The sequence below is a fragment of the Helianthus annuus genome, chromosome 11, assembly GCF_002127325.2.
Source record: "Helianthus annuus cultivar XRQ/B chromosome 11, HanXRQr2.0-SUNRISE, whole genome shotgun sequence".
In the NCBI taxonomy this organism is placed as follows: Eukaryota; Viridiplantae; Streptophyta; class Magnoliopsida; order Asterales; family Asteraceae; genus Helianthus; species Helianthus annuus.
This window is the reverse complement of record NC_035443.2, coordinates 79,466,816-79,494,541: the sequence shown is the minus strand read 5'-3', so window position 1 is coordinate 79,494,541 and position 27,726 is coordinate 79,466,816. Positions and strand designations below refer to the sequence as shown.

The 27,726-nt window shown below is 39.6% G+C and overlaps 1 protein-coding gene across 1 annotated transcript; it reads right to left on the bottom strand.

Moving 5' to 3' along the window:
- Nucleotides 1–6,818: 6,818 nt before the first annotated feature.
- On the bottom strand, nt 6,819–27,020 carry LOC110876793. Its single transcript, XM_022124955.1, has 5 exons — nt 26,961–27,020; nt 10,357–10,778; nt 10,175–10,275; nt 9,333–9,472; nt 6,819–6,962 (listed from the first exon to the last, which is right to left on the bottom strand). The coding sequence occupies exons 1-5, from the start codon at nt 27,018–27,020 to the stop codon at nt 6,819–6,821; spliced, it is 867 nt and encodes a 288-aa protein (XP_021980647.1).
- Between the last annotated feature and the right edge of the window lie 706 nt (nt 27,021–27,726).

Sequence of the window (27,726 nt, the reverse complement as noted above, 5' to 3'; positions counted from 1 at the left end):
TTGATTACCGAGAATTGAACAAGGTTACGATTAAAAATCGGTACCCACTACCGAGAATCAATGATCTGTTCAATCAACTCCAAGGAGTGGATATTCCTAAAACTGCTTTTAGAACAAGGTACGGTCATTATGAATTTACAGTCATGCCATTTGGTTTAACCAATGCCCTAGCCGCATTTATGGACATGATGAACAGAATATGTAAACTATATCTGGATAAATTCATAATTGTCTTTATAGATGATATTCTTATTTACTCTAAGAGTAAAGAAGAACATGCAGAGCATTTGTTTATACTTTTGAATTTGCTGAGAAAAGAAAAGCTTTATGCTAAATTCTCAAAATGTGAATTTTGGTTAGAAGAAGTGCAATTTCTTGGACATCTAGTTAATCATGAAGGAATTCATGTGGATTCCACAAAGTTCAAGGCGATTACTAAATGGAAAGTCCCTGAATCACCAACGGAAGTAAGGAGTTTTCTTGGACTGGCAGGATATTATAGACGGTTTATCCGAGATTTCTCTAGAATAGCCATTCCATTAACCAAACTGACCTGTAAATCAGCTAAGTTTGAATGGGGACCAAAACAGGAAGAAGCTTTTAGAATTCTTAAGCAAAGATTAACCAACGCACTTATACTCGCGTTACTAGAAGGAACTGGAGACTTTATAGTCTACTGTGACGCTTCTAAGTTAGGTTATGGATGTGTGTTGATGCAGCGTCAAAAGGTTATAGCCTATGCCTCAAGACAACTTTAGAATCGTGAAGAAAATTATACAACCAATGATCTAGAGTTAGGAGCCATAATTTTTGTCCTTAAAATATGGAGACACTATCTTTACGGTAGCAAGTTTGCTATTTTCACCGATCATAAGAATCTAAGATATGTTTTCGGACAAAAGGAGTTAAATATGAGACAGAGACGATGGATGGAAATTCTTAGTGATTTTGATTGTGAAATCCAGTATCATGAGGGAAAGGCTAATGTAGTAGCTAATGCTTTAAGTCGAAAGTATCATGAAAAGCCAAAACGAGTGCGTTCTCTCAAGTTAAATTTGCAGATAGATTTAAATGAGAAAATTAGAAAAATACAGGAATCAGTAATCAAGGACGATACTGAAAAAATAAAAGGAATGATTAAGGAGTTAGAACAAGGAACAGATGGAATTTGGAGATTCCATAAGAAAAGAATCTGGATACCCAAACAAGGAAACCTACGCCACCAAATTTTAGATGAAACCCATAAGTCTAAGTATACGATACATCCTGGTAATGATAAAATGTATCAAGACTTAAGAAAGAATTTCTGGGTGGATAGGAATGAAGAAGGATATAGCTACCTATGTTGCTAAGTGTCTAATCTGTTCACAAGTTAAAGCTGAACATCAGAAACCCTCAGGTTTATTACAGCAACTCGAAATGCCAATATGGAAATGGGAATTGATAAAAATGGATTTTGTTACTAAGTTACCCAAGACACGGAAAGGTAATGATACAATCTGGGTGATTATAGACAGATTAATCAACTCTGCTCATTTCTTATCAATGAAGGAAACTTTCAGTATGGAACAATTAACCAAGTTATATGTAAATGAAATAGTTTCATTACATGGAATTCCTTTATCTATTGTTTCTGATAGAGATAGCCATTTTACTTCTCATTTTTGGACTAGTCTCCAAAAAGCAATGGAAACCAAGTTAAATCTAAGCACTACTTATCATCCTCAAACGGACGGACAAAGCGAAAGGACAATTCAGACAATGGAGGATATTCTTAGAGCTTGTGTAATTGATTTCAGAGGAAATTGGGACAATCATTTACCACTAATAGAATTTTCCTACAATAACAACAATCATACCAGTATCAATGCCGCACCATTTGAAGCACTTTATGGACGAAAGTGCCGAACTCTAGTCTGTTGGGAAAAAATTAGAGAAAAGCAACTGTCTGGACCAGAGATAGTACAGGAAACAACGGACAAGATTATTCAAGTCAAGTAAAGACCAAAAGCAGCACGCGATCGCCAAAAGAGTTGTGCTAATAACAGGCGAAAACCGTTGGAATTTCAAGTACGAGATAAAGTATTATTAAAAGTTTATCCATGGAAAGGAGTAGTCAGATTCACAAAAAGAGGAAAGTTAAGCCCCAGGTATGTTGGACCTTTTGAGATTTTTAGAAGAAAAGGACCAGTAGCTTACCAGCTACAACTACCAAAGGAAATGGTGGGAATACATGATCTATTTCATGTATGTAATCTCAAGAAGTGCTTAGCAGATGAATCATTAATGATACCTCTTAAGGACATAGAGGTAAATGAGAAACTTAAGTTTGTGGAAAAACCCCTACAAATTGAAGACGGAAAGATTAAGAATCTCAAACACAAGAGATTAGTTCTAGTCAAAGTGAAATGGGATTCCAAGAGAGGACCAGAATACACTTGGGAGCTCGAGTCAGAGATGTAGAGGAAATATCCACACCTGTTCCAGTAGACCTCGAGGACGGGATCTAAAACAAGGTGGGGAGGATATAACAACTCTCCCAAAACCCTTACAATACTCCTATACATCCTAAAATACACACTGTATACGAAAAATAACCCTAAAATAACTTTATATTATTAAAAATCAAATAAAAACAAAATTTTGGGGCTCTCGCGGGGCGCGACCCATATCTCTGGGTTTGTCGCGGGCCGCGACAAGGTGGCACCAGGCGAGCCCTCGTGATGCCACGTGTCCGATATGTGTTGGGTCTAGGGGGTTGCGTCGACGAAGCTAGGGCCTACCCTAGTTCTCTCGCAGGCCGCGAGAGATATAGAAGCGCCCGTCGCAGGCCGCGAGCCGACCATCGATCAGACCTATAAAAGGGGTCGAGAGCTTCAGTTTCAGTCGCTCAATTCTTTTTCTTTCCTCTGTCCCTATAATAGAAATAGTGTTGCCCAGTTTAATACCCATAAAAAGCGAAGCTCTGCCTCGTTGTAAGTATTATAACCCCCGGTTACGTATTAGTTACTCTGCCCGATTGATCTAGAGCTCCGTAACATATGTCAAGGCTCCGCCTGACTCAGTCCTTGGAGTTCTATCTCGGGAGTATAGCTAATGTAAATTGGGTTATCTTACTAACACGTGTGCATTGTTTAATTTTGATAGATTATAACCAGGAAGTCACTAGAAAGCAGTAGTATTATCTAAAACAACAATGTGAGTCATTCCCCTTTTTGTAAACTGTTTTTACAAGACCTCAATTATTTTAAAGTATATTTAACAGTAATTGAGTCTGTGTATTCTACAATTACTGCCGGTATGTTGGGGTTTTGTATACATTACTTGTTACTACACTATGAGTAGTAGCATGACCACAAGTCAGGATTTACAGTACCATGGGTGGTAATTGGGTAGATAAAAACATTGTAATCGCTCTCAATACGGTAATAATATAAAAGCCTGTTTTGATTAAACTGGGATGCACTCACCAGTATTTCTTGCTGATAAAACTTTTTAAAACGCGTTTCAGGTAACAAAATGTGAAAGCCACATAGAAGCCAGCTGGAGAGCAATGAAGGCTTGGAAAAGTGGCTATGAAAGTTACCTAAACAAGAAAGAAGTTTTATTTCAATAAAATAAGGGTTTATCCCTCTAAACATATTTGTAATAGAAACTTGGGTTTTACCCATGTATTTATTATTTATAAAAATGTGGTGTTTTAACTCAGATAAACTATTTCCTAACTACAGTCCTCATGTTTATTTCCGCTGCCAAATTAATAAACATCGATACCACCAATCTGGATCTTGCGGCCGCCCGCTCCCGGGGTAGGGGTCGGGGGTTGCGACAAATCAACCACAATAACCAAAGATAAAACTTGTTCCTCGATTCATACGAATGAACTGAATCTAGATTCGTACGAATGCACTCACTGATCTTTGATGAAAACTTTAATTTCCAGTAGCTTCGTACGAATGCAGAGTATGTAGATTCGTACGAATCAACAACCAACTTCGTTCGTAACTGTTCGAATACTTTCAGCCATGTTTTTCAATGATTTGATGACGAATTTGTTAGACGTTTGATCTGAAACAACTTTGTAGGATTGATTAAAACTGGTTTTCACACAACATATCCAAAATTTAGCCAGTTTTAACCGTGAAATCTTTGTAAATCTGTGTTTAAAATTCAAAAAGAAGTGTAGAAGATGAGTAGAAGAAGATATGTGTAGAGGATGATAAATTCAGCTCTGAATCTGATGAAGATGCTTGAATCTTTGTGTTTTCAATCCGTGCAAACAATAACCCGCTCTGATACCACTTGTGGATTCGCCCTGAGGATCGAATCTATAACCGTTGAATGAGTAGAACACGTATCTTGTGCGAAATCTAAGTACGTGTGTAGATTGAACACAAGGAAGTAATTAACACTGATTTCTATTGATGATAAACGTTTACAACCTCAAAATTACACGAGCAGAGTTTTGCCTCTATAATGCTCCAAGTTTACAAATGAACTAGACAAGACAAGTATATATAGGAGTAGTCCATTCGTACTAAACTACCTACGGAAGATCTCGGTTCGTATGAACCTACGGAGGGACTATGTACGAATCAACATTTCAAGCTCCCTTCGTACGAACCCACATACAATGATTCGTACGAATCAACATTTTAAGCATATGAACTTTATATTTGAACCATGTCTTGATCATCTGATTCAGCTACGATATGTGATTGACGGAAGCGATAGACATATGTACTCACAAAATCTAAAAAACACACCAACTTTTTTCTTTTTTAGTTTTTTTTTTTTTTTTTGAAAAAATTGCTACTTTTCGTTAATAAAAAAAATAAAAAAAAATTTTACGATTTAAATAAAAAAATATTAATTCTATTTTGTGTGTTTTTTAGATTTTTTAAGATTTTTTTAGTTTTTTTGGGGGTTTAGTTTTTAGCATTTAGCTTGGGGGGGGGGTGCAGGGGGTTTAGGTTTTTTTTTCGGGGGGTGGAGTGGGGGGGGGGGTTAGGATTTTTAGGTTTTTTGTTGTGTAGTGGGTTTATTTTGTTGTGTTCACATTAGTTCTTGCGGTTCTCGCAATAAAGGTGGTTCTCGCAAACTAACTAAAAAAAGCACTTTTATTGTGAAAACTCGAAAACTAACTAAAAAAAGCCTAAAAAACACACAAAATTTTTTTTTTTCTTTTTTCAATTTTTTTTTATAAAAATCGCTAGTTTTTATATATAAAAAAAAAACTTTTTTTCAAAAAAAAAAAAAAATTTGTGTAGTGCACATGTGTAATAATACACATGTGTAGTACACATACATATGTGCAGTATTACACATGTGCACTACACAAAATTTTTTTTTTTTTTTTTGAAAATTTTTTTTTTATATTAAAAAACCTGCGAAATTTTGATTGCAAAAAAAAAATTAAAAAAAAAAAATTTTTTGTATTTTTTTTGGCTTTTTTTAATTAGTTTTCGAGTTTTCACAATAACTAGTGGTTTTCATTTGAACCTTCCCCTATATATATATATATGAATACTTTGTGGAAATCTTACAAAGGGAAATATCTTACAAAAGGGAAAATAAAAACACTCTAAACACTCTTGAAAATACAAAAGACTTTTATTACATGAAAGAAAACATTCTAATACATGAGTGAAGACCGATGCCTTTCCTCCTCCTCTTTTCCCTTTTTTATAGGCCTTTATTCATGATGAGTCTTCTTGTTGCAAGATACGTGTTTCTTTTTGCATTTATCTCTTGCCTTGAAGTGTCCCATCTCTCCTTTCAAAGTTGCCTTGGGAAGTTAGATATTTAAGACCTGCATCTTTTTTGTCTTTATGGTCATGTCTACCTATAGGGGATGGTTCAAATGAAAACCACTTTTATTGTGAAAACTCGAAAACTAACTAAAAAAAGCCTAAAAAACACACAAAAAAATTTTTTTTTTCAATTTTTTTTTATAAAAATCGCTAGTTTTTATATATAAAAAAAACTTTTTTTCAAAAAAAAAAAAAAAAAAAATTGTGTAATGCACATGTGTAGTACACATACATATGTGCAGTATTACACATGTGCACTACACAAAAATTTTTTTTTTTTTTGAATTTTTTTTTATATTAAAAAACCTGCGAAATTTTGATTGCAAAAAAAATTAAAAACAAAAATTTTTTTGTATGTATTTTTGGCTTTTTTTAATTAGTTTTCGAGTTTTCACAATAACTAGTGGTTTTCATTTGAACCTTCCCCTATATATATATATATATATATATATATATATATATATATATAGGGTGTAGGATCGTATTCGGACCCAAATGAGTCTATCAGAAGAGTAATTCACCAATTCAACAGGCGGAAACTAATGAATTAGTGTTATCTCATCCGTATTCACTTTAAACTTTAAACTGGTGATTTTATTGATGTAGAAACCTTTTACAAGAACAACAACACTTCGGCAGCACTTCGTGGCTCACCAGAAGATCAGACCCCTGATTTCGCTCTAACACTCACCTATTTATAGTAGTCCCTATTCCGCTTGAACATGACCTGAAAGGTTCAAGCAGAATCACTCAATGATAACTTAAGCGAAATCAGACTCTAGACAACTTCGAACGGAATCAGCATGTTGTGGTTTCGCTTGAAATGACAAATGGTCATTTCAAGCGGAATCACTTACAAAACTCACTTTCTTGGATTCCGAGCCCTATGCTAGCTAACTCTAAACAAGACTCGATACAAGACGTAGGCGACAGACGGATGCACCAACAAACTCCCCCTCGGATGTTGACGGAGTCTTCAGTATCGAGTCTTCGGTTGTCAAACCTTCAGTCTTTATCAGTCTTTGTGCTTCTCTTTGAAGAATTCTCCATTGTAAGCATCCATACACAATCTCTATCACCAACAAACTCCTCTCCCTCGAATGTTGAATCAGAATCTGGCACTTTGTCCTTCAGACTCCCCCTTTCAATCTGTTGGGATCATAGTCTGGAAATCAACAACTTCATGTGTCGGAACCTGTCATTTCCTGCATAACTCTACCAAACACATAAGTTTCTCAAAGTTTCAAGATTGAAAATTTAGAAACTATTTGCAAAAACATCTAAAATGATTTAACTTTAACGATCACTTGTGAACAAAATTTCTTTATACACACTCTCTCTCCCAAACCTGTTCATCAAGTTTAGCACTTGGAATTTTGAAAATCAGCTTTTTAACACCAGTTGTCGAAAATCTTTTTGTATTTTCCAGAATTTATGCTAAAACAGACTAAAATCTTTTTGGATTTTTGAGTGTAAAGAAATGAAATGCAGTAAAGAAAATATTTACAAATAATATTTTTGTGAGTTTGTGTAAGAGGATCATATCAGTTTTTGAGACACATCACTAACACCGTTAAGCTTGATTTCATTTTAAGTTCTAAACAATTCACCTAGATTGTCAGTATATTGGTCCACTTAAATCTTTACACAAAGTTCAATTGTTTCAAGATACGATATTAGTGTTTTAGATTCTTAAACTTATTCATGTGTCCCACCATTTGAATATACTCCCGTATCCAGATCCCAATATTCAGTCTTACAGGTGAGTATACCTAGATGATATCTGTAAGGGGTTAGATGCGAAACTGTGAGAGCTCAGGTCAGAACTTCCGTTCTGCAGAGAGATGACGGCTCGACTTTAGGTGTGTCCCCTTTATAGGATCTTTTTTACAGCAGCACATGATTTAGCATTTTGCAATGTTTCATCATTTTTTATGCTGAGGGCGTTGCTTATTTTAAGCATTTGCAGAAAGTATTATACGGGGACTAGGTCAGAATTTCCATTCAGCAGAAGTCCCGGAATAATACCCTAGATATCACTAAGCATAAAGACCTAGTATCTCAGAAAAAGGGACCCTTCAAACAAGATTTCAGGGGTTACCTATATATCCAAATTTTGTTCCCCGTGAAATAAGCAAGTTTGAATTAAGGTTTATATCTCGTCACAATTTACTAAGTGTGTAAAAACCTACTAACACATCTGCAGTGAGATTGTTTATCACATTTGACTTTCCATTTCTTTAGCATGTTGTGACCGTCCACTGATGTACTATCATTTCCTCTTTTATACAACAAAACTCATTTTTGATTTTATCATGTTTTTGTCTTTTTCAAATTTTCTAATGTTTTTGGATTTTCTGAAATTTTTACTCCCCCTAAAATTCAAACACAATTAAAAGAAATTTGAAAACAAATTGTACAAGAACATGACAACTGATATCAAATCACCTAAAATCGCCATTCACTTGGCATAAACAATCAGAACTCCCCATCTTAACAAACTATTTTCCCATTTAGATCTCAAAACACTTAAGTTTATTTTAATCAAAAATGGTTTTTCGAAAACATAAGTTTTGATGATTTTACCATTTATAGGAAAATGGGGTAAGATCATCACATTGTTTACCAATCTTTTTAGATGAAAGTTAAATCAAGTTCAATTTAATGACCTTGATTTACCACTTGTAAGATCAAAAACCAATCTTCTAACAAACAAACCTTATCTTTCAACCACAAGTTGGTTTGCTTACCAATTACTTACCACTTGCACATTGAAATCTCAGAATGCCAATTCCTACTCCACACTAACTACCTGGGAGTTCCGGCAATTCCAATATTTTAGATTTTTTCAATCAAAAACATTTTCAAGTAAGATGCCGATTCATGCTCCACGATTACCAACTTGGGAGCTCCGGCAAGTCAGGTTTTTACTCTTTGAAAAATATATCCACCCAAGCCTGACCATCCTTGGGTGAAACAACCTCTTCTTCTTTGTTTCTTTCAACAGAATTGTGAACTTTCCTTTTGGAAGCATAAAATTCTTTGATACGTTTGGCCTTACCATTGATCATTTTGCCAAAAATGTGCTTCACATTTCCGTTGAAAGTTTTTTCAACATCAAACTTATTCTTTTCAGAATAAAATTGATTTGAAATTTCAACTTTTCCAACTTTCTTTTTAAAATTTTCAGCCTTTAGTGGTGGAAAATTTTCATCATCCACAGTTGGAACTAGTTTCTCAGCCTTTTTAATCAACACATGGCTCCTCTGATTTTATGGAATTAGATTCATCACCAGAACTGTTTCCTGAACCTTTAACCACCCATTTTTGGTTTTTCAGATTTTTTTTTCTTTTAACCACATTCTTTGAACATTCACCTATCTCAAAAGTTGAATTTTCAAAGCCTGTAAATTTTCTAGTGGAGAGTTCAGTTTTCTCAACAACTTTTTCTTTTAGTTTACTAGAGACTCCCTGTTTTGTCTGTATCGCCTTAGGACAATTCCTGGCAATATGACCGACTGTTTTGCATTGAAAACATGTTCTTGTCTCTGTCTTTTTCTGGGCAGCGCTTTTCTTCATGTCGTCTTGCTTCTTTGCAAGGAATTCTTTGTTTGTCTCCCTCCAGAATGAACTCTTTTGTTCTTTTTCAGCACTTATTCCTGAAACAAAAACAGTTTTTGGTTTATAAATTTTCTCATTTTTATAGTTTTTAGATTGATTAAATCCAAGACCTTTCTTTTTGAAGTTACCATTATGGTTTTGTTTCTTTTGGAAACTATAACCACAATTGTAACCCATTTTCTTGTTAATTCTCTGTTGATCTCTTGAAGTGTATTGTTTAGGTTTTCCAGAAAGATTTAAATCTTTTATTTCAGAAATATTAATTTCTGTGATTTTGAAAACCTTTTTAATCATTTCGATTTTAACACTTCTTATTGGAAAAATCTCATCAGAATATAATTTGTCAGAATCTTTCAAAGTATATGCGACTTTGACCGGTTCATCATTCAAATTAGATTTTGATAGCAAAAATTCCTTAGCATAAACCCGTTTGTCCTTTTTTATTGTTGGCTTTAACGTATCGAACTCAGACTTTGACTCGGATTTGGACTCCTGTTTTGACTCCTCTATGTCATCTTTGTCTAACACCTGATCGACCACACTTTTTATCAACTTGGACTCATGATCGGTATCGGATAATGTGAACGTGACATCAATATTTTCTGGTAAGTTATCTGACGACACAAACTCCCATTGTAAGTTAATTGCCTTTTCGACTCTTTCGGAATTTGAATTTCGAGGTGAATATCCATTTTCGACCGGGGGCGGACATATATTGTAAACAACACTTGATTTCTTACCAGAAATTTCCACTTCATCCTCTTCTTCTGTCTCGGACTTCTTTTCTTCCGAAGTCTTTTCTTCATCAAACGTCTTCAATTTTTCCACAATCAGATAAATCCTGTCAATAACAAAAGTAGAACATGAGTAACTTTTTAATAAATTGTTAACTCTCTCAGTTTCAATTCTTTGTGTTGCCAACTTCAATTCCAGCTCAGCACACTTCTCTGTGTAGAAGTTGACGTCATCAAGTTGTCTCATGTAAGCTCCTTTGAGTGTATTCATTGCTACAGCTTGTTCACTATTCGATTCGGTGTACTTGTTCATTTCTCTGTTCAATGTATCATATGATTCTTTCAACCTTTTAATGTTGTGTAGCAACTCATTGTTTTGCTTGATCAAAGAATCAAAATTCATACACTTTTCTGGAACTTTGATTTCTTCAACATCTGCTTTGATCTCAAACTCTGGAACTTCTTTGACTGTTCTTCTCACTTGAAATACCTCAGTTATTTTTCTTTTTCTCGGCTTCAGCCTCAGCTTTTTTTCTTTCTTCTTCTTCCTCCTCTTCTTCAATTTTTCTCCATTTCTCCTCTTTGGCTTCCCTAAGCTTTCTGTATTTTTCTGCCCAATATGTCACACCCCCAAATTCCACCTGCGGATAACACCCGCTTCGAGGGCGTGACTGACCAGGGTCCAGCCACCAATTATACTGACTAATTAAATTGATAACAAAAAGTAATACTTACTAACCATAAGATTAGCAAATATCAAGTTCAGAGTTTTAAGGTTTCAAGTTCAAACAGTAATAAGTAGCGGAAGCATAAGTAAGGTAGTTTAAACAAGGTTCATAGTTCAAAATAAGGTAACACCCAACACAAGGGTGGACAGACACTACTCGTTCCCAAGCAGCAAGCTCCTTCGTCACTGGTTACCTGCAAAGCATGCAGTAAAGGGGTCAACAATAATGCTGAGTGAGTTCACTAGTTGTCCAGTTTTAATTTCCAAAAACTTGTTTCACCAGTTAATTTATCCGTTTATACATGCCATGGGGAGCTACCCCAAAAGTTAGCGACTAAACTGTTTTTCCAATACCGAACACTAGGTAACCGTTTGCGTTTCCGCAGGATGCCCCGATGTCAATGTTCTATCATCATTGACGGATGCCTGAGTACATTAGTTCACGACCGATCCCATACCATGGCACGGTGTGAGGTTGGTAAAACCTAAATAGCGCTATCAACTAATAACCCGTTCGCCTGGCCCCGGCGACTAATCGGTATTATGTAGTAGGGACTTGAGTGATAGAGTTGCGTTTAGTGCCGTTTGGTTGCATTCCGTATAAACAGTAATTAACTAAAAGGTTTCCCAATACAAGGTAAGGAAAAGTAAGTTTATTCCCAGTAACTAGGGAAGGAATGTAAATGGTATCCCCTTCACAAGGGGATAGGGTTGTTTTAGTCTCGTGTCCCAAACCACCGGGACGCATGCTTTTAAGTTGTGAACTCACCTTGGGTTGCTCGGTAGATTATTTTACCCGGTCAAGTATGTTGGTCACCACGTCCTAGCATGGTTACCAAGTATGGGTCAAGTTGGGTACAAATAAACACATAGCGAACACGTACAGCAAGCACATACAACAAATACGTAACAACAAAGAGTTGGGTTAATGGGGTCAGCCCTAAACATACAATCAGCAGCAACAACACGTAGTCCAGTCAACAAAAAGCCCAACAGTTAAAGCCCAATAACACCAAAATAGCCCAGTCGAGACAGGGTGGTTGCGACTCGCAACCGAGGTTACGACTCGCAACCGAGGTCTCGGTTCATCACGTTTTGGTTACGAGTCGCAACCAGAGATTACGACTCGCAACTGGCGGTTCCGACTTAGCAGCAGTGGTTACGACTCGCAACCGGATTCGATACGCGTTGATTGCGACTCGCAACCGGGAGATCTCGACAAGACTTGATGTGGTCTCGAGTCGCAACCAAAGGTTACGACTCGCAACCGCGATTACGTGCACAACAAATCTTCTAGAACCTGCAATGTACTGACCAATAGAATTGCATTTTCATGTAACAGTGTACTATCCCCACTAAACATGTTTTCCTGTCTGTTTTGTGCACAATTTGGATCAAACTTAGCATATTTGAATGTTCATCAAATCTTCATACGTGTTCTTCATTTATTCAAACAACATTCAAACCACATTCCTCAATAACAATCCAAAATTTATGTATAAACCCTCTAACCAAACCCTTAATGTCATTCGGATAACAAAAACCATTCATCCTAAACAATATAACATATCTTTTATTAACATGATCCGAAACATATAACAATAATCGATCTAACCAAACATCTAACCAAATAACCACCGGAAAGCACTCTATTTTTCTCAAACAAGAGTAACAAATAACAACTAAATAACCAATCAATCATGCAAACATTTCAAGGCAATTTATCAACATTGTGTAACAAACACCTAGTGAACATAATAACACTAACCGATTCAAGTGAGACACAAAGGTGTTCAAGTTGGTGCAAGGATGAAGCCTTCGAGTGATGATTCCGAGTTCGAACCGAGGGTGCTCTTGATGTTGGTTGATCCGAGAGGGAGGAGGAAGGAGAGGAAGGTGATCTTGGTTAGGGTTTTGGGGTTTTAGTGAGAGGTAGAGAGTGTGAGAGTGTGAGGGAAAATGTTGCAAAAATGGTAAAATGGTGAGGGTTGGCCGGTATATATATCGAGTGGGTCAAGGGTTGTTTCCGGGTGGGCTAAGGGGTGTCAAGGCCCAAACGGCCCATCACTACTGTTCACTCGAGACCGAGCATGTCTCGAGTCAGGTCCGGCTCACTAGTATTACACACACATATATATATTACACATATACATAAATACACATAGCATGTAACAACGAATAGTTTCATGAATTTTTTTATTTAATAAAACATACGTACACACACGTTACATCGAAAGATTGTCCGGGAAAACCCGAAGTGTCACATTATCCCCAAGTTTTAGGAACTTTCGTCCCGAAAGTTAAGGCAGCCACTGTCAAGCTAGCGTAAGTGAAAGCGTTTCAACGGGGTGTCACATCATCCCCCCGTTAGTTTGGAATTTCGTCCCGAAATTCGGTTGTAGCTTCAGTGCTGGGGTTTTCGTTTGGGAACAACTGGGGATACTTGTGCTTCATCTGGTCTTCCCGCTCCCAGGTATACTCTGGGCCACGTCGCGAGTTCCAACGGACTCGTACAAGAGGTATCTGGCTACGTTTGAGGATTTTGATCTCTCGATCAGTGATTTCAATCGGTTCCTCAGTAAAGTGTAGCTGTTCGTCAATAGTCAGTTCCTTATAAGGAATCACAAGTGTTTCGTCCGACAAACACTTCTTCAGGTTAGCTACGTGAAATACGTTGTGTACCGCACTCAGTTCTTCAGGCAAGTTCAATCTATAAGCGACCTTACCGATTTTCTCGGTAATTTCGAATGGTCCGATATATCGCGGATTAAGCTTGCCCCGTTTACCAAAGCGAACCACACCCTTCCAGGGTGAGACTTTAAGTAGAACCCGGTCACCGACCTGGAATTCCAATGGTTTCCTACGCTTATCAGCGTAACTCTTCTGACGGTCACGAGCTGCCGCCATGCGTTGTCTGATCTGGGCAATCTTTTCCGTTGTATCCACCACCATCTCTGGGCCCGTGATTTGACTATCACCGATTTCCGCCCAGCAAAGAGGTGACCGGCATTTACGACCGTACAATGCCTCAAAAGGTGCTGCTTGAATACTAGTGTGGTAGCTGTTGTTGTAGGAGAACTCTACTAGCGGTAGATGCTTCTCCCAGTTCTTGCCAAAATCGATCACACACGCTCTAAGCATGTCTTCTAGGGTTTGGATGGTGCGTTCAGACTGTCCATCCGTTTGCGGGTGATAAGCGGTGCTCATGTCCAAACGTGAGCCAAAGGATTTGTGCATAGCTTGCCACAATTCCGAAGTAAAACGAGCGTCTCGGTCGGAAATAATTGAGGTTGGCACCCCGTGCCTCGAAACTACTTCCTTTAAGTAAATCTCCGCCAAGGTAGAAAACTTGTCTGTTTCCTTAATAGCCAGAAAGTGTGCGGACTTGGTCAATCGATCTACTATTACCCAAATAGTATCATTTCCGCGTTGAGACCTAGGTAGCCCTGTAACAAAATCCATGGAAATTTGCTCCCATTTCCATTTCGGGATTTCTGGTTGTTGGAGTAGACCTGCTGGCTTCTGGTACTCTGTCTTGACTCTTGCGCAAGTCAAACATTTGCTGACGTATGTTGCTATGTGGGCCTTCATGCCAGGCCACCAATATGTAGTCTTCAAGTCGTGGTACATCTTGTCCGAACCAGGATGTACTGAGTAGCGGGACTTGTTGGCTTCGTCCATCACGAGTTCACGTAAGTCTCCATAGAGAGGGACCCAAATGCGCCCTGTTAGATAGTAAGCGCCATCTTCCTTCTGTTCTAGTTGCTGTCTCGACCCTCGCAGAGATTCAGCCCTGATGTTTTCCGGTTTTAATGCTTCAACCTGAGCATGTCGGATCTGGGTAGGGAGGTTAGACTGGATGGTAAGTTGCAATGCTCGCACGCGCTTCGGTACAGTGTCCTTTCGGCTGAGGGCGTCTGCCACGACATTGGCCTTGCCCGGATGATACTTGATGGCACATTCGTAGTCATTCAAGAGTTCGACCCATCGACGTTGTCTCATGTTCAATTCCTTTTGCCTAAAGATATGCTCGAGACTCCTGTGATCGGTGTAAATAGTGCACTTGGTACCGTACAGGTAATGTCTCCATATCTTAAGAGCAAAGATCACTGCTCCTAGTTCCAAGTCATGCGTTGTGTAGTTTCTTTCGTGTGTCTTGAGTTGTCGTGAGGCGTAGGCAATAACTCTCTTGCGTTGCATTAACACGCAACCGAGCCCATGAATAGATGCATCGCAGTAAACTACGAAGTCGTCAGTGCCTTCAGGCAACGAGAGAATAGGGGCGCTACAGAGGTTATCCTTAAGCCTCTGAAAAGCAGATTCCTGTGCTTCATTCCACTTGTAGGCAATGCCTTTCTGAGTAAGAGTCGTGAGGGGTTGGGCAATCTTTGAGAATCCCTGAATGAATCTGCGGTAGTAGCCTGCCAAACCCAAGAATTGGCGAACTTCAGTGGGAGTCTTAGGCGTAGGCCAGTTCTTTATCGATTCGATCTTAGCTGGGTCAACATGAATTCCGTTCTTATTAACTACATGGCCGAGGAAATGGACTTCTCGAAGCCAAAAGTCACACTTCGAGAATTTGGCGTACAATTGTTCCTTGCGTAAGAGTTCGAGGATGAGGCGTAGGTGTCGTTCATGCTCTTCTTGACTTTTTGAATAGATTAGAATGTCGTCGATAAACACGATCACGAATTTGTCGAGGTAAGGCTTACATACGCGGTTCATAAGATCCATGAACACTGCCGGTGCGTTGGTCATTCCGAAAGGCATAACGAGAAATTCATAGTGACCATAACGGGTCCTAAACGCAGTCTTGGAAATATCTTCGTCACGTACTCTCAACTGATGATAGCCTGATCGCAGGTCGATCTTAGAATAGTAGCTCGATCCTTGCAGCTGATCGAATAGGTCGTCGATGCGCGGGAGAGGGTAACGATTCTTGATGGTAACCTTGTTCAACTCACGATAGTCGATGCACATCCGGAATGTGCCATCCTTCTTCTTGACAAAGAGTACTGGGGCTCCCCAGGGTGATGAACTAGGACGGATAAATCCTTTGTCCAATAGTTCCTGTAGTTGCGTCGAGAGTTCCTTCAGTTCTGCAGGGGCTAAACGGTACGGTGCACGAGCTATGGGTGCTGCTCCGGGAGCTAGCTCGATTTGAAATTCGACCTGACGGTGGGGAGGGAGTCCAGGTAGTTCCTCAGGAAATACCTCGGGATAGTCACGTACTACAGGGAAATCTTCAATCCTCTTTTCCTTTTCGTGGGTGTTGGTGACGAGTGCTAGGATAGCGGTGTGCCCTTTTTGTAAACACTTCTGGGCTTTCAGGAGCGAGATAATGCCTGTGACTTCTCCACCTTTGTTGCCTTGGACGATGAGGGGTTGGCCAGAACGACGAGGTATACTGTGACAACTCGAATTTCCAAGATTCTATTTCGCCTTTATTGCACGTTCTTGTATTATTTAGTTGTTACTCGCACAACTGATTGTCATGGAATCTGATATGTTTAATTGTGTGATTGTGCATGATTGTTTGTTAATGGTGAAATTGGTAAATATATGAACATGGTGGTGGAATTGTGAAATTGTTAGGGGATGGTGTACTTGTGTAAAATATAGAAATTGAGGGTGGATAGTGTAGTTAGTGAAAACTAAACCATACTTAACCCTAATCTCTTTTACTAATCATTCACTAATCATCACAAGAATCAAAAACACGTACCCACATTCCCTAATCCCCTCTACAACCATCTTCTTATCATTCTTGGAATCACAAGTCTTTTGCATCAAGGTTGATTGCAAATTCATCTAGAATCGAATCAAGGTAATTGTTTAATCATTGTGTGATGTTAAATTGTTGATTGATTGATTGGTGTCAAAACCCTAGTTTCTCATATGATAATCTCTGCATGATTGATTGTTTCTGATTCATGAAAATGATTTGAGTTGTTGTGGAATCATTGCTTGATGATGTAGAAGCAAGATAGGTTGAATGATAGATTGATGATTGATCATTGCACTGTACAAACGTATGAATTTAGGGTTTTCATGTTCGTGTGATAACAAAACGTAACTGTTCTGATCATATTGATTCTGTGCAAATTGAAGTTCACGCATGTAACTGTCTGAGTTTAATGTTATATCATATGTCTGAGTTTAATGTCTTCATAAGGTCCGAGTTTATTATTTGTTAAAGGTCCGAGTATGTTGGTTATTTGAATGGACCGAGTTTATCATTCATTGAATGGACCGAGTTTATTGATTAAACAATGGTCCGAGTTTATTGATCTTGTTAGGGGACCGAGTTTAGTGATCTTGTTAATGGTCCGACTTTATGCAATGTGTGATGTATGTCCGAGTTTATCTAATGATGTTTGGGTCCGAGTTTAATGATTAGATAGTGGACCGAGTTTAATGACCTTATAATGGACCGAGTTTAGTGATTCTCATATATATCCGAGTTTATTAAATTCCCATTGGACCGAGTTTATCATAGGGTCCGAACATAACACTTTAATTTGGACCGAGTTTAATTATGTGGGCCGAGTTTATCATGTGGTCCGAATATAATACTTTGATTGGATCGGGTTTATTTATGTTATGTGTTGGGCCGAGTTTATTTGATGAAAATCAAGTGGTCCGAGTATATTAAGTTAATGTGACCGAGTTTGTGTGCTTCATGTATGTCCGAGGTTGTATGATGATTACATGTGCTATCCGAGTTTTTGAACAGGGGAGACCCCCCCCATACTGTCTGAGTTTTAGAAGGGCAAGGCCCTGTCTGATATTATGTGATATTCAATTTGAAACAATGAACTGTGTGATACAATAACAGCAGGTTCTGTTCTGCATGATGTGATATCTATGTTGCTGTAATTGTGGTATATTACTGTGCTTATGTGCAAACCATGTTAGTTGAATCAGTAATCGATTATCATACACAGTTGATTCAACGCCAAGACTTGTAAACCCTAATTGATAATTGGTTTCAAACACTTACATTATATCATGTGCAATATATCCTAGGTCGTGTGTAACGGACTTAGGCAATTGTTAAACCCTAGAGCATAGCATACCGAGCAAACCAAGGTGAGTTCACACTCTTACCAAGGCATGGGATTCCCGGGGTGTTGGGAATGGGATTGAAAGGATAAGGTTGAATAGATACACTACTGACACTATGACTAGACTACCATATTACTATCCTCGGTTGTGAAGGATACTCATACTGATCACTATCCTCGGATGTGAAGGATACTTATACTGATCACTATCCTCGGATGTGAAGGATACTTATACTGATCACTATCCTCGGTTGTGAAGGATACTTATACTGATCACTATCCTCGGATGTGAAGGATACTTATACTGATCACTATCCTCAGTTGTGAAGGATACCTATACTGATCACTATCCTCGGATGTGCATGATACTTATACTGATCACTGTCCTCGGTTGTGAAGGATACTTATAGTTACGAGTAGTCTAGTGGTTATACAACGTGGGAAGCCCCCACCAATAGAACGTACTAACGGCCCAGTAGAGCCACCTGTTGCAAATGAACATACTATTACGCATTTACTTTTTGTGAACTCGCTCAACTAGATGTTGACCCTCTGTTACATGCCTTGCAGGACGTTAGGTATATGGAGCTTGCACACGAAGGAGCTGGTCGTTGTGGGGCTTGGATCTTGATTATCTTGTTAAACACTTTTGATAATTGATACTTATTTGCTATGGGTTTTACAATAATACGCTTCCGCTAAACGATGTTAACTTACTTATGTTTTGGAAACACCTTTCATATGGAATTGGTTTGGATTATATTGCATTTACTTTTACTTTATACAATGTTCTGTATGATTGGTGGCTTGGTCCTGGTCAGTCACGCTCCCAAGCGGTGATACTCCGCAGGTGGATTTTGGGGGTGTGACAGATTGGTATCAGAGCCATTGGTTATAGAGAACTTGGTTTTAATATGGGAAAACGTTTTATTAAAACCAGACTATAACCAGAACAGTGCTCTCAACGAACCACAACGACACTTCGCTCCACGTGCAAGACTCGACATCCTAGGTAATAAGGTTTATGTTTATTACCTGCTTGCTAGAACTGCATAGAACTTTGCTCGTAGTATGCTTACATTACCTTGCTCACTACTTGTTACTGCTTAAGAACACCTATGTGCCTACACTTTTCTGTCGTCGCCCTACTCGCGAACCATTCATACCTATGCTACCTTTACTGTTCGATCATGTCTGGACGTGTTGACATGACTCAAGCCCAGTTGGCGGCTCTTATTAACAAACAAGTTGATGCGGCGCTTACAGCCGCACAAGCAGGAGGTTTAACCTGCTATTACAGACCTATCCTAGGATGTTAGATCCTACTCTCGTGGCCCAACTCTCGCGCTTAACCTTGACCTATCTTTCTCGCGCAACGAGTCAGAACGCACAGCAACCTGTCTGCACATTCAAGAACTTCATGGACTGTCGTCCAAGCACATTCAGTGGCACAGAAGGAGCAGTAGAACTACTCCACTGGTTTGGGAAGCTCGAGTCAGTATTCGAGATGTGCAAATTCCCTGAGGCTCGTAGGGTCAAGTACGCCACTGGTACTTTGGAAGGAATCGCGCTAACCTGGTGGAACGCGCAAGTACAGATACTAGGGTTGGCAGCTGCTAACGCCACCCCCTTGGAACAAATTCAAAGAACGCATTAAAAGAGGATACTGCACGCGTGATGACATCCACAAGTTGGAAGTGGAGCTTTGCCATTTGAAAATGACGGGGTCAGAAATTGATGCTTATACGAAACGGTCGAACGAACTGACCATCTTGTGTCCAACAATGGTGGACCCTTCAAGCAAGCGTATCGAATTTTACCTCAAGGGTCTAGCCTCAGAGATTCAGAGCCATGCTACATCGGCTAACCACGACAATATCCAAGACATTCAGCGTCTTGCTTATCGCCTCGCGGATCAGGCAGTGGAACAGAACAGGCTGCCTAGTTGTATCAGCGCTATTACTACCGTTACCACTACTGCTACTCCCGCTACTCCTAGTGACAACAAGCGGAAATAGGATGGGTATTCCAGCAAGGGTTCAGCTACCGTTCGGTTTCAAGCACAGCAGCAACAGCAAGCAGAAATCCTATGCAAAGAAAAGATTGTTCGCATTTCTCGTTCTAGTCAAGAACCTCTCGAAGTTCAAGGCGACAAGAGTGGTGCCGTGGTTGGCATCACCTCTTTCTTGAAGGCTCAGAAATGTTTGCGGAAGGGCCACACCGCAATTTTGGCTCTCGTTACTGACACATCAGCGAAAGAAAAGAAGTTGGAAGACCATTCAGTTGTACGCGACTTTCCTCAGGTGTCTCGCAAGGATTTACCTGGTCTACCGCCGAATCATCAGGACGAATTTCAAATCGAGCTCGCTCCAGGAGCAGCACCCATAGCTCGAACACCGTATCGCTTAGCTCCACCAGAATCGGAAGAACTATCGACGCAGCTACCAGGAATCTTGGATAAGGGATTTATCCGACCTATCTCTTCGCCTTGGGGAGCTACAAGAACTATTGGATACCAATTATCGGTGAAAAAGAAGGATGGCACCTTCAGGATGTGAAATTGATTACCGTGAACTGAACAAGGTCAAAGTGAAGAACCGTTATCCTCTTTCACGCAATGACGACTTATTCGACCAGTTACAAAGGTCGAGTTACTACTCCAAGGTCGATCTAAGGTCTGGTTATCATCAGCTGAGAGTCCAGGATGAGGACGTCTCCAAGACAGCATTCAGAGCTCGCTGCGGCCATTACGAGTTTCTTGTCATACCATTCGGGCTTACGAACGCACCTGCAGTTTTCATGGATTTTATGAACAGGATGTGCAAACCTTATCTAGACAAGTTCGATCAGGAACTGGCCTGCACCGCGTACACCAACGGAAATACGCCAATTCTTGGGTTTGGCGGGTTACTACAGGCGGTTTATCAAAGACTTCTCTAAGACCGCGCAGCCGCTTATTATGCTGACACAAAAAGGTGTCGTTTACAGATGGGGTAGTACGCAGGAAACTGCTTTTTAGTACCTGAAGGATAGACTATGCAGCGCACCTATCCTCTCACTGCCCGAGGGCACGGATGACTTCGTGGTTTATTGTGACGCATCGATACAGGGGCTTAGTGGTGTATTGATGCAGCGGGATAAAGTTATTGCCTACGCCTCTCGTTAACTCAAGGTTCATGAACGGAACTACACGACGCACGATTTAGAGCTGGGAGCTGTTGTTTTACGCTTAAGATATGGCGACACTACCTGTACGGTACCGAGTGCACTATTTACACCGATCACAGGAGTCTCGAGCATATCTTCAAGCAGAAGGAATTGAACATGCGTCAACGACGATGGGTCGAACTACTTAATGATTTCGAATGCTATATCAAGTACCATCCAGGCAAAGCCAATGTTGTGGCTGATGCTCTCAGTCGGAAAGACACTCTACCTAGGCGGGTACGAGCTTTGTAGCTCACTATTCAGTCCGACCTCCCTGCACAAATTCGAGATGCTCAGGTGGAAGCATTGAACCCGGAAAACGTAAAGGATGAAGCTTTGCGTGGCTCAAGGCAACGATTAGAACAAAGGGAAGACGGCGCCTACTATGTAACAGGACGTATTTGTGTCCCACTATGCGGCGGTTTACGAGAACTTGTGATGGATGAAGCACACAAGTCTCGCTACTCGGTACATCCGGGGTCGGATAAAACGTACCACGACATCAGAACTACTTATTGGTGGCCTAGCATGAAAGCCCACATTGCAACTTACGTCGGCAAATGTTTGACTTGTGCGAGAGTCAAGACAGAGTACCTGAAACCCTTAGACTTACTTCAACAACCCAGGATACCACAGTGGAAAGGGGAAGAAATTTCCATGGATTTCGTTACGGGTTTACCTAGATCTCAGCATGGGAACGATACAATATGGGGAAATCGTGGATCGACTTACCAAGTCTGCACACTTCCTGGCTATAAAGGAAAACGGATAAGTTCTCCACTCTCGCAGACACCTATCTTAAAGAAGTTGTTTCGAGGCACGGGGTGCCCACCTCCATTATTCCGGATCGGGATGCACGATTCACCTCAGAACCATGGCCAGCGATGCACAAATCTTTCGGCTCACGATTAGACATGAGCACAGCATATCATCCTCAGACGGATGGGCAGTCTGAGCGCACAATACAAACTCTTGAAGACATGCTTCGGGCATGTGTTATTGATTTCGGCAACGGTTGGGAAAAGCATCTCCCTTTGGTGGAGTTTTCGTATAATAACAGTTATCACACCAGCATACAAGCCGCTCCATTCGAGGCATTGTACGGACGTAAATGCCGGTCACCTCTCTGTTGGGCAGAGGTGGGGGATAGTCAGATTACGGGTCCAGAGATTGTAGTGGACGCCACAGAAAAGATTGCACAGATACGACAACGTATGGCGGCAGCTCGTGACCGTCAGAAAGCCTACGCGGACAAGCGTAGCAAGCCTTTGGAATTTCAGGTCGGGGACCGGGTCTTATTAAAAGTCTCACCCTGGAAGGGTGTGGTTCGATTTGGTAAACGAGGCAAACTCAATCCACGGTATGTTGGACCGTTCGAAATCACTGAAAGAATAGGCCCAGTGGCCTACAGACTGAATCTACCAGCTGAACTCGGTGCAGTTCACAATGTATTTCACGTGTCGAATCTGAAGAAATGCCTATCAGATGAGACCCTCATAGTTCCTTTTAAGGAACTCACTATCGACGAGCGGTTGCAGTTCGTCGAGGAACCAGTTGAAATCACGGACCGGGATGTTAACGTCCTCAAACACAAGAGAATCCCTCTTGTTCCAGTTCGTTGGAACTCCCAACGTGGCCCAGAGTACACCTGGGAACGCGAAGATCAGATGAAAGAAAAGTACCCCCAGTTATTCGAAACCAATGCAACCACTACTGAGGGTGAAGCTACTACTACTGAATTTCGGGACGAAATTCCAAATCAACGGGGGGATGATGTGACACCCCAGGAAAACCAGTGAACGATGTAACTTACCTAGCTTCCTCAGTGAGTGCGTACCAAATTTCGGGACGAAATTTCTTTTAAGTTGGGGATAATGTGACAACTCGAATTTCCAAGATTCTATTTCGCCTTTATTGCACGTTCTTGTATTATTTAGTTGTTACTCGCACAATTGATTGTCATGGAATCTGATATGTTTAATTGTGTGATTGTGCATGATTGTTTGTTAATGGTGAAATTGGTAAATATATGAACATGGTGGTGGAATTGTGAAATTGTTAGGGGATGGTGTACTTGTGTAAAATATAGAAATTGAGGGTGGATAGTGTAGTTAGTGAAAACTAAACCATACTTAACCCTAATCTCTTTTACTAATCATTCACTAATCATCACAAGAATCAAAAACGCGTACCCACATTCCCTAATCCCCTCTACAACCATCTTCTTATCATTCTTGGAATCACAAGTCTTTTGCATCAAGGTTGATTGCAAATTCATCTAGAATCGAATCAAGGTAATTGTTTAATCATTGTGTGATGTTAAATTGTTGATTGATTGATTGGTGTCAAAACCCTAGTTTCTCATATGATAATCTCTGCATGATTGATTGTTTCTGATTCATGAAAATGATTTGAGTTGTTGTGGAATCATTGCTTGATGATGTAGAAGCAAGATAGGTTGAATGATAGATTGATGATTGATCATTGCACTGTACAAACGTATGAATTTAGGGTTTTCATGTTCGTGTGATAACAAAACGTAACTGTTCTGATCATATTGATTCTGTGCAAATTGAAGTTCACGCATGTAACTGTCTGAGTTTAATGTTATATCATATGTCTGAGTTTAATGTCTTCATAAGGTCCGAGTTTATTATTTGTTAAAGGTCCGAGTATGTTGGTTATTTGAATGGACCGAGTTTATCATTCATTGAATGGACCGAGTTTATTGATTAAACAATGGTCCGAGTTTATTGATCTTGTTAGGGGACCGAGTTTAGTGATCTTGTTAATGGTCCGACTTTATGCAATGTGTGATGTATGTCCGAGTTTATCTAATGATGTTTGGGTCCGAGTTTAATGATTAGATAGTGGACCGAGTTTAATGACCTTATAATGGACCGAGTTTAGTGATTCTCATATATATCCGAGTTTATTAAATTCCCATTGGACCGAGTTTATCATAGGGTCCGAACATAACACTTTAATTTGGACCGAGTTTAATTATGTGGGCCGAGTTTATCATGTGGTCCGAATATAATACTTTGATTGGATCGGGTTTATTTATGTTATGTGTTGGGCCGAGTTTATTTGATGAAAATCAAGTGGTCCGAGTATATTAAGTTAATGTGACCGAGTTTGTGTGCTTCATGTATGTCCGAGGTTGTATGATGATTACATGTGCTATCCGAGTTTTTGAACAGGGGAGACCCCCCCCCCATACTGTCTGAGTTTTAGAAGGGCAAGGCCCTGTCTGATATTATGTGATATTCAATTTGAAACAATGAACTGTGTGATACAATAACAGCAGGTTCTGTTCTGCATGATGTGATATCTATGTTGCTGTAATTGTGGTATATTACTGTGCTTATGTGCAAACCATGTTAGTTGAATCAGTAATCGATTATCATACACAGTTGATTGAACGCCAAGACTTGTAAACCCTAATTGATAATTGGTTTCAAACACTTACATTATATCATGTGCAATATATCCTAGGTCGTGTGTAACGGACTTAGGCAATTGTTAAACCCTAGAGCATAGCATACCGAGCAAACCAAGGTGAGTTCACACTCTTACCAAGGCATGGGATTCCCGGGGTGTTGGGAATGGGATTGAAAGGATAAGGTTGAATAGATACACTACTGACACTATGACTAGACTACCATATTACTATCCTCGGTTGTGAAGGATACTCATACTGATCACTATCCTCGGATGTGAAGGATACTTATACTGATCACTATCCTCGGATGTGAAGGATACTTATACTGATCACTATCCTCGGTTGTGAAGGATACTTATACTGATCACTATCCTCGGATGTGAAGGATACTTATACTGATCACTATCCTCGGTTGTGAAGGATACCTATACTGATCACTATCCTCGGATGTGCAGGATACTTATACTGATCACTGTCCTCGGTTGTGAAGGATACTTATAGTTACGAGTAGTCTAGTGGTTATACAACGTGGGAAGCCCCCACCAATAGAACGTACTAACGGCCCAGTAGAGCCACCTGTTGCAAATGAACATACTATTACGCATTTACTTTCTGTGAACTCGCTCAACTAGATGTTGACCCTCTGTTACATGCCTTGCAGGACGTTAGGTATATGGAGCTTGCACACGGAGGAGCTGGTCGTTGTGGGGCTTGGATCTTGATTATCTTGTTAAACACTTTTGATAATTGATACTTATTTGCTATGGGTTTTACAATAATACGCTTCCGCTAAACGATGTTAACTTACTTATTTTTTGGAAACACCTTTCATATGGAATTGGTTTGGATTATATTGCATTTACTTTTACTTTATACAATGTTCTGTATGATTGGTGGCTTGGTCCTGGTCAGTCACGCTCCCAAGCGGTGATACTCCGCAGGTGGATTTTGGGGGTGTGACATATACGAACTGCTTTCTCTTGACAGAGGATCTCAGCGCAGTGTTTGGATAACCAATCCATACCAATGACGACGTCGAAGCTTCCAAGCTTGACAGGGAAAAGATCGATACTAAACGTGTGGCCAGACAATTCTAGTGTGCAGTCGTGGATCATCATCTTGATCTGCCAAACACACTTTACTGTCCGTTGGAATGTATTTATCCCAGCTGAATCCACCATCTTTGTCCTGATTGACCAGATAAGCTCTCTTTGAATCTTCAATTTCTTTTCTATCGTGTGCAGTTTGTGCTTGATGCGGTGCCTGTTGTTGTTGATATGGCTGTTGTGAAACTTGATGATAAATCGCTGTCTTGTAGTAATCATTGTTTCCGAAAGGGTTTTGAACTCCACTAGCTTCATGATTTGTGCACTCCCTCTTGAAATGCCCCTTTTCCCTGCAACGAAAACAAGTAACTTTTGATTTATCAAAGCCCAAAATTGAAACATGTGCCTCACGAAAATCATCTCTGCCTGTAATTTGTTTGAATTTTTCAGCTCGTCTCAACACACTAGCCATACACCATTTTATATCCATCAATTCCATCTCCTCAGCATCAATTTGATCGTAATCCTCTTTAGTGAGCATTGGATTTCTGATCCTCCCTGCAACTAAACCTCCATAGGATTCAAGCACTGTAACTAACAAAGACATATGGCTTTTAGCAACTTCCTCAGTATAATTCTGATCATCTTCAAGTTTTAAAGCAATGTTGCATTGAAGAATTTTGCCATTCTTTGTTGTAGAAAACTGTGGATCATATGTTGGAAATGAAGAAAATCCTGTTGTGCTGCTTGATCCCTGAGATGAATTATCAGAAGAACCTTTTGCATTAAAAGCAGTTTCAACCTTTGGAGAAAAATTTGTCTTCTCACTAACACCATTTTTAAAGTACAATCCGATGTCTTGTTCTCTATCATAGTTCTTCATCCTAGCAATCTTTCTCTGCTCCATCTCTTGAGCTTCAAGATGTTTGATGAACTCTCCCAACGTTAACTTTTTATATTCTTTTCTGTTGTTTCTCAACATCATCAAATACGTTCCCCAAGTATCCTATGGTAACGCATCAGCAAGTTTTTCAATCATCTCATCTGTATCCTTTTTAATGCCTAATTTCGTCATATTTCTCACCAAGTTATAATATATTTCAATAATTTACTTGGTGTTCTCAGATTTCAAACCACGGAATAGATCAAATTCTTTCTTCATGAGTGACATCTTGTTTTTGAGCATATCATCACTTCCCAGAAATTTTGCTTCCAATTTAGTCCAGATCGAATATGCACTCCCATCATGTTGAAGCAGAATCAATATATCCTCTTTAATTGCTTGCTGTAATAGACTTACCATCAATTTCTCATCTCTATACTTCTTTTTCTCCTCAGCACTCATTTCTCTGATTGTCATTATCTGATTACCGTTCTTTGTGGGCCTTTCATATGGAACTTCAGTGTGTTCCCAAGCATCCAAATGATAAGGATCAACCCAGTTACCAAAATGTTCGGACCAACCATTGTAATCATCAATATCCAAAAGCTTAGGTGGTTTTTGTGAAGTCCCCGTTTCATTTTCAAGTAACGCACTCTGAGTAATGTTCATAGGACCAGCAAAAGCATTATAAAACTCGTTGTCCATGATTCCAGTTTCAAAAGTTCACAATGTTCAATTTCAAGCGAAATAGCAAGACTACAGTTTCAAGCGAGATAAGTTTTTGGAGCGGAATCATTACTAAAGTTCAAGCGGAATCAGTTTATGAAAGTTTGAAGTGGAATAACCAGCTGAGCTTTCAAGAGAAATTAAGAACTATCTGATTCGAGCGGAATTAACTCTAACTTTCAAGCGGAATCCCAATTCTGAAGCGGAAGAGAAATCAATGAGCAATTCAAGCGGAATCAACTTGACGTCATCTTTTCCGAACATGATTTCAAGCGGAAATACTAAAAACTCAAGTTTTAGATTGATTTTAGCTTTGAAACTTTCAAGGATTTATCAAAACATGATTACGAATGCTATGTGTGAAATTGAGCCAATTTTACCGTGAAAAAATTTCAATTTTAAAGAAGAAGGTGTAGAAAAGCATAAAATACAGCTGAAATGGCAAGAACTCTTCCTT

Excerpts from the sequence above, each read along its gene's own strand:
- LOC110876793 (XM_022124955.1), bottom strand. The coding sequence starts at position 27,020 with ATGACAATCAGAGAAATGAGTGCTGAGGAGAAAAAGAAGTATAGAGAT. Across the intron at positions 9,473-10,174 it reads GGATGAAGTGGAAATTTCTG|GAATAAGTGCTGAAAAAGAA; the intron begins GTAAGAAATCAA and ends TTTTTGTTTCAG. Across the intron at positions 6,963-9,332 it reads CATGTTTTCAATGCAAAACA|ATTGAAAGGGGGAGTCTGAA; the intron begins GTCGGTCATATT and ends TGATCCCAACAG.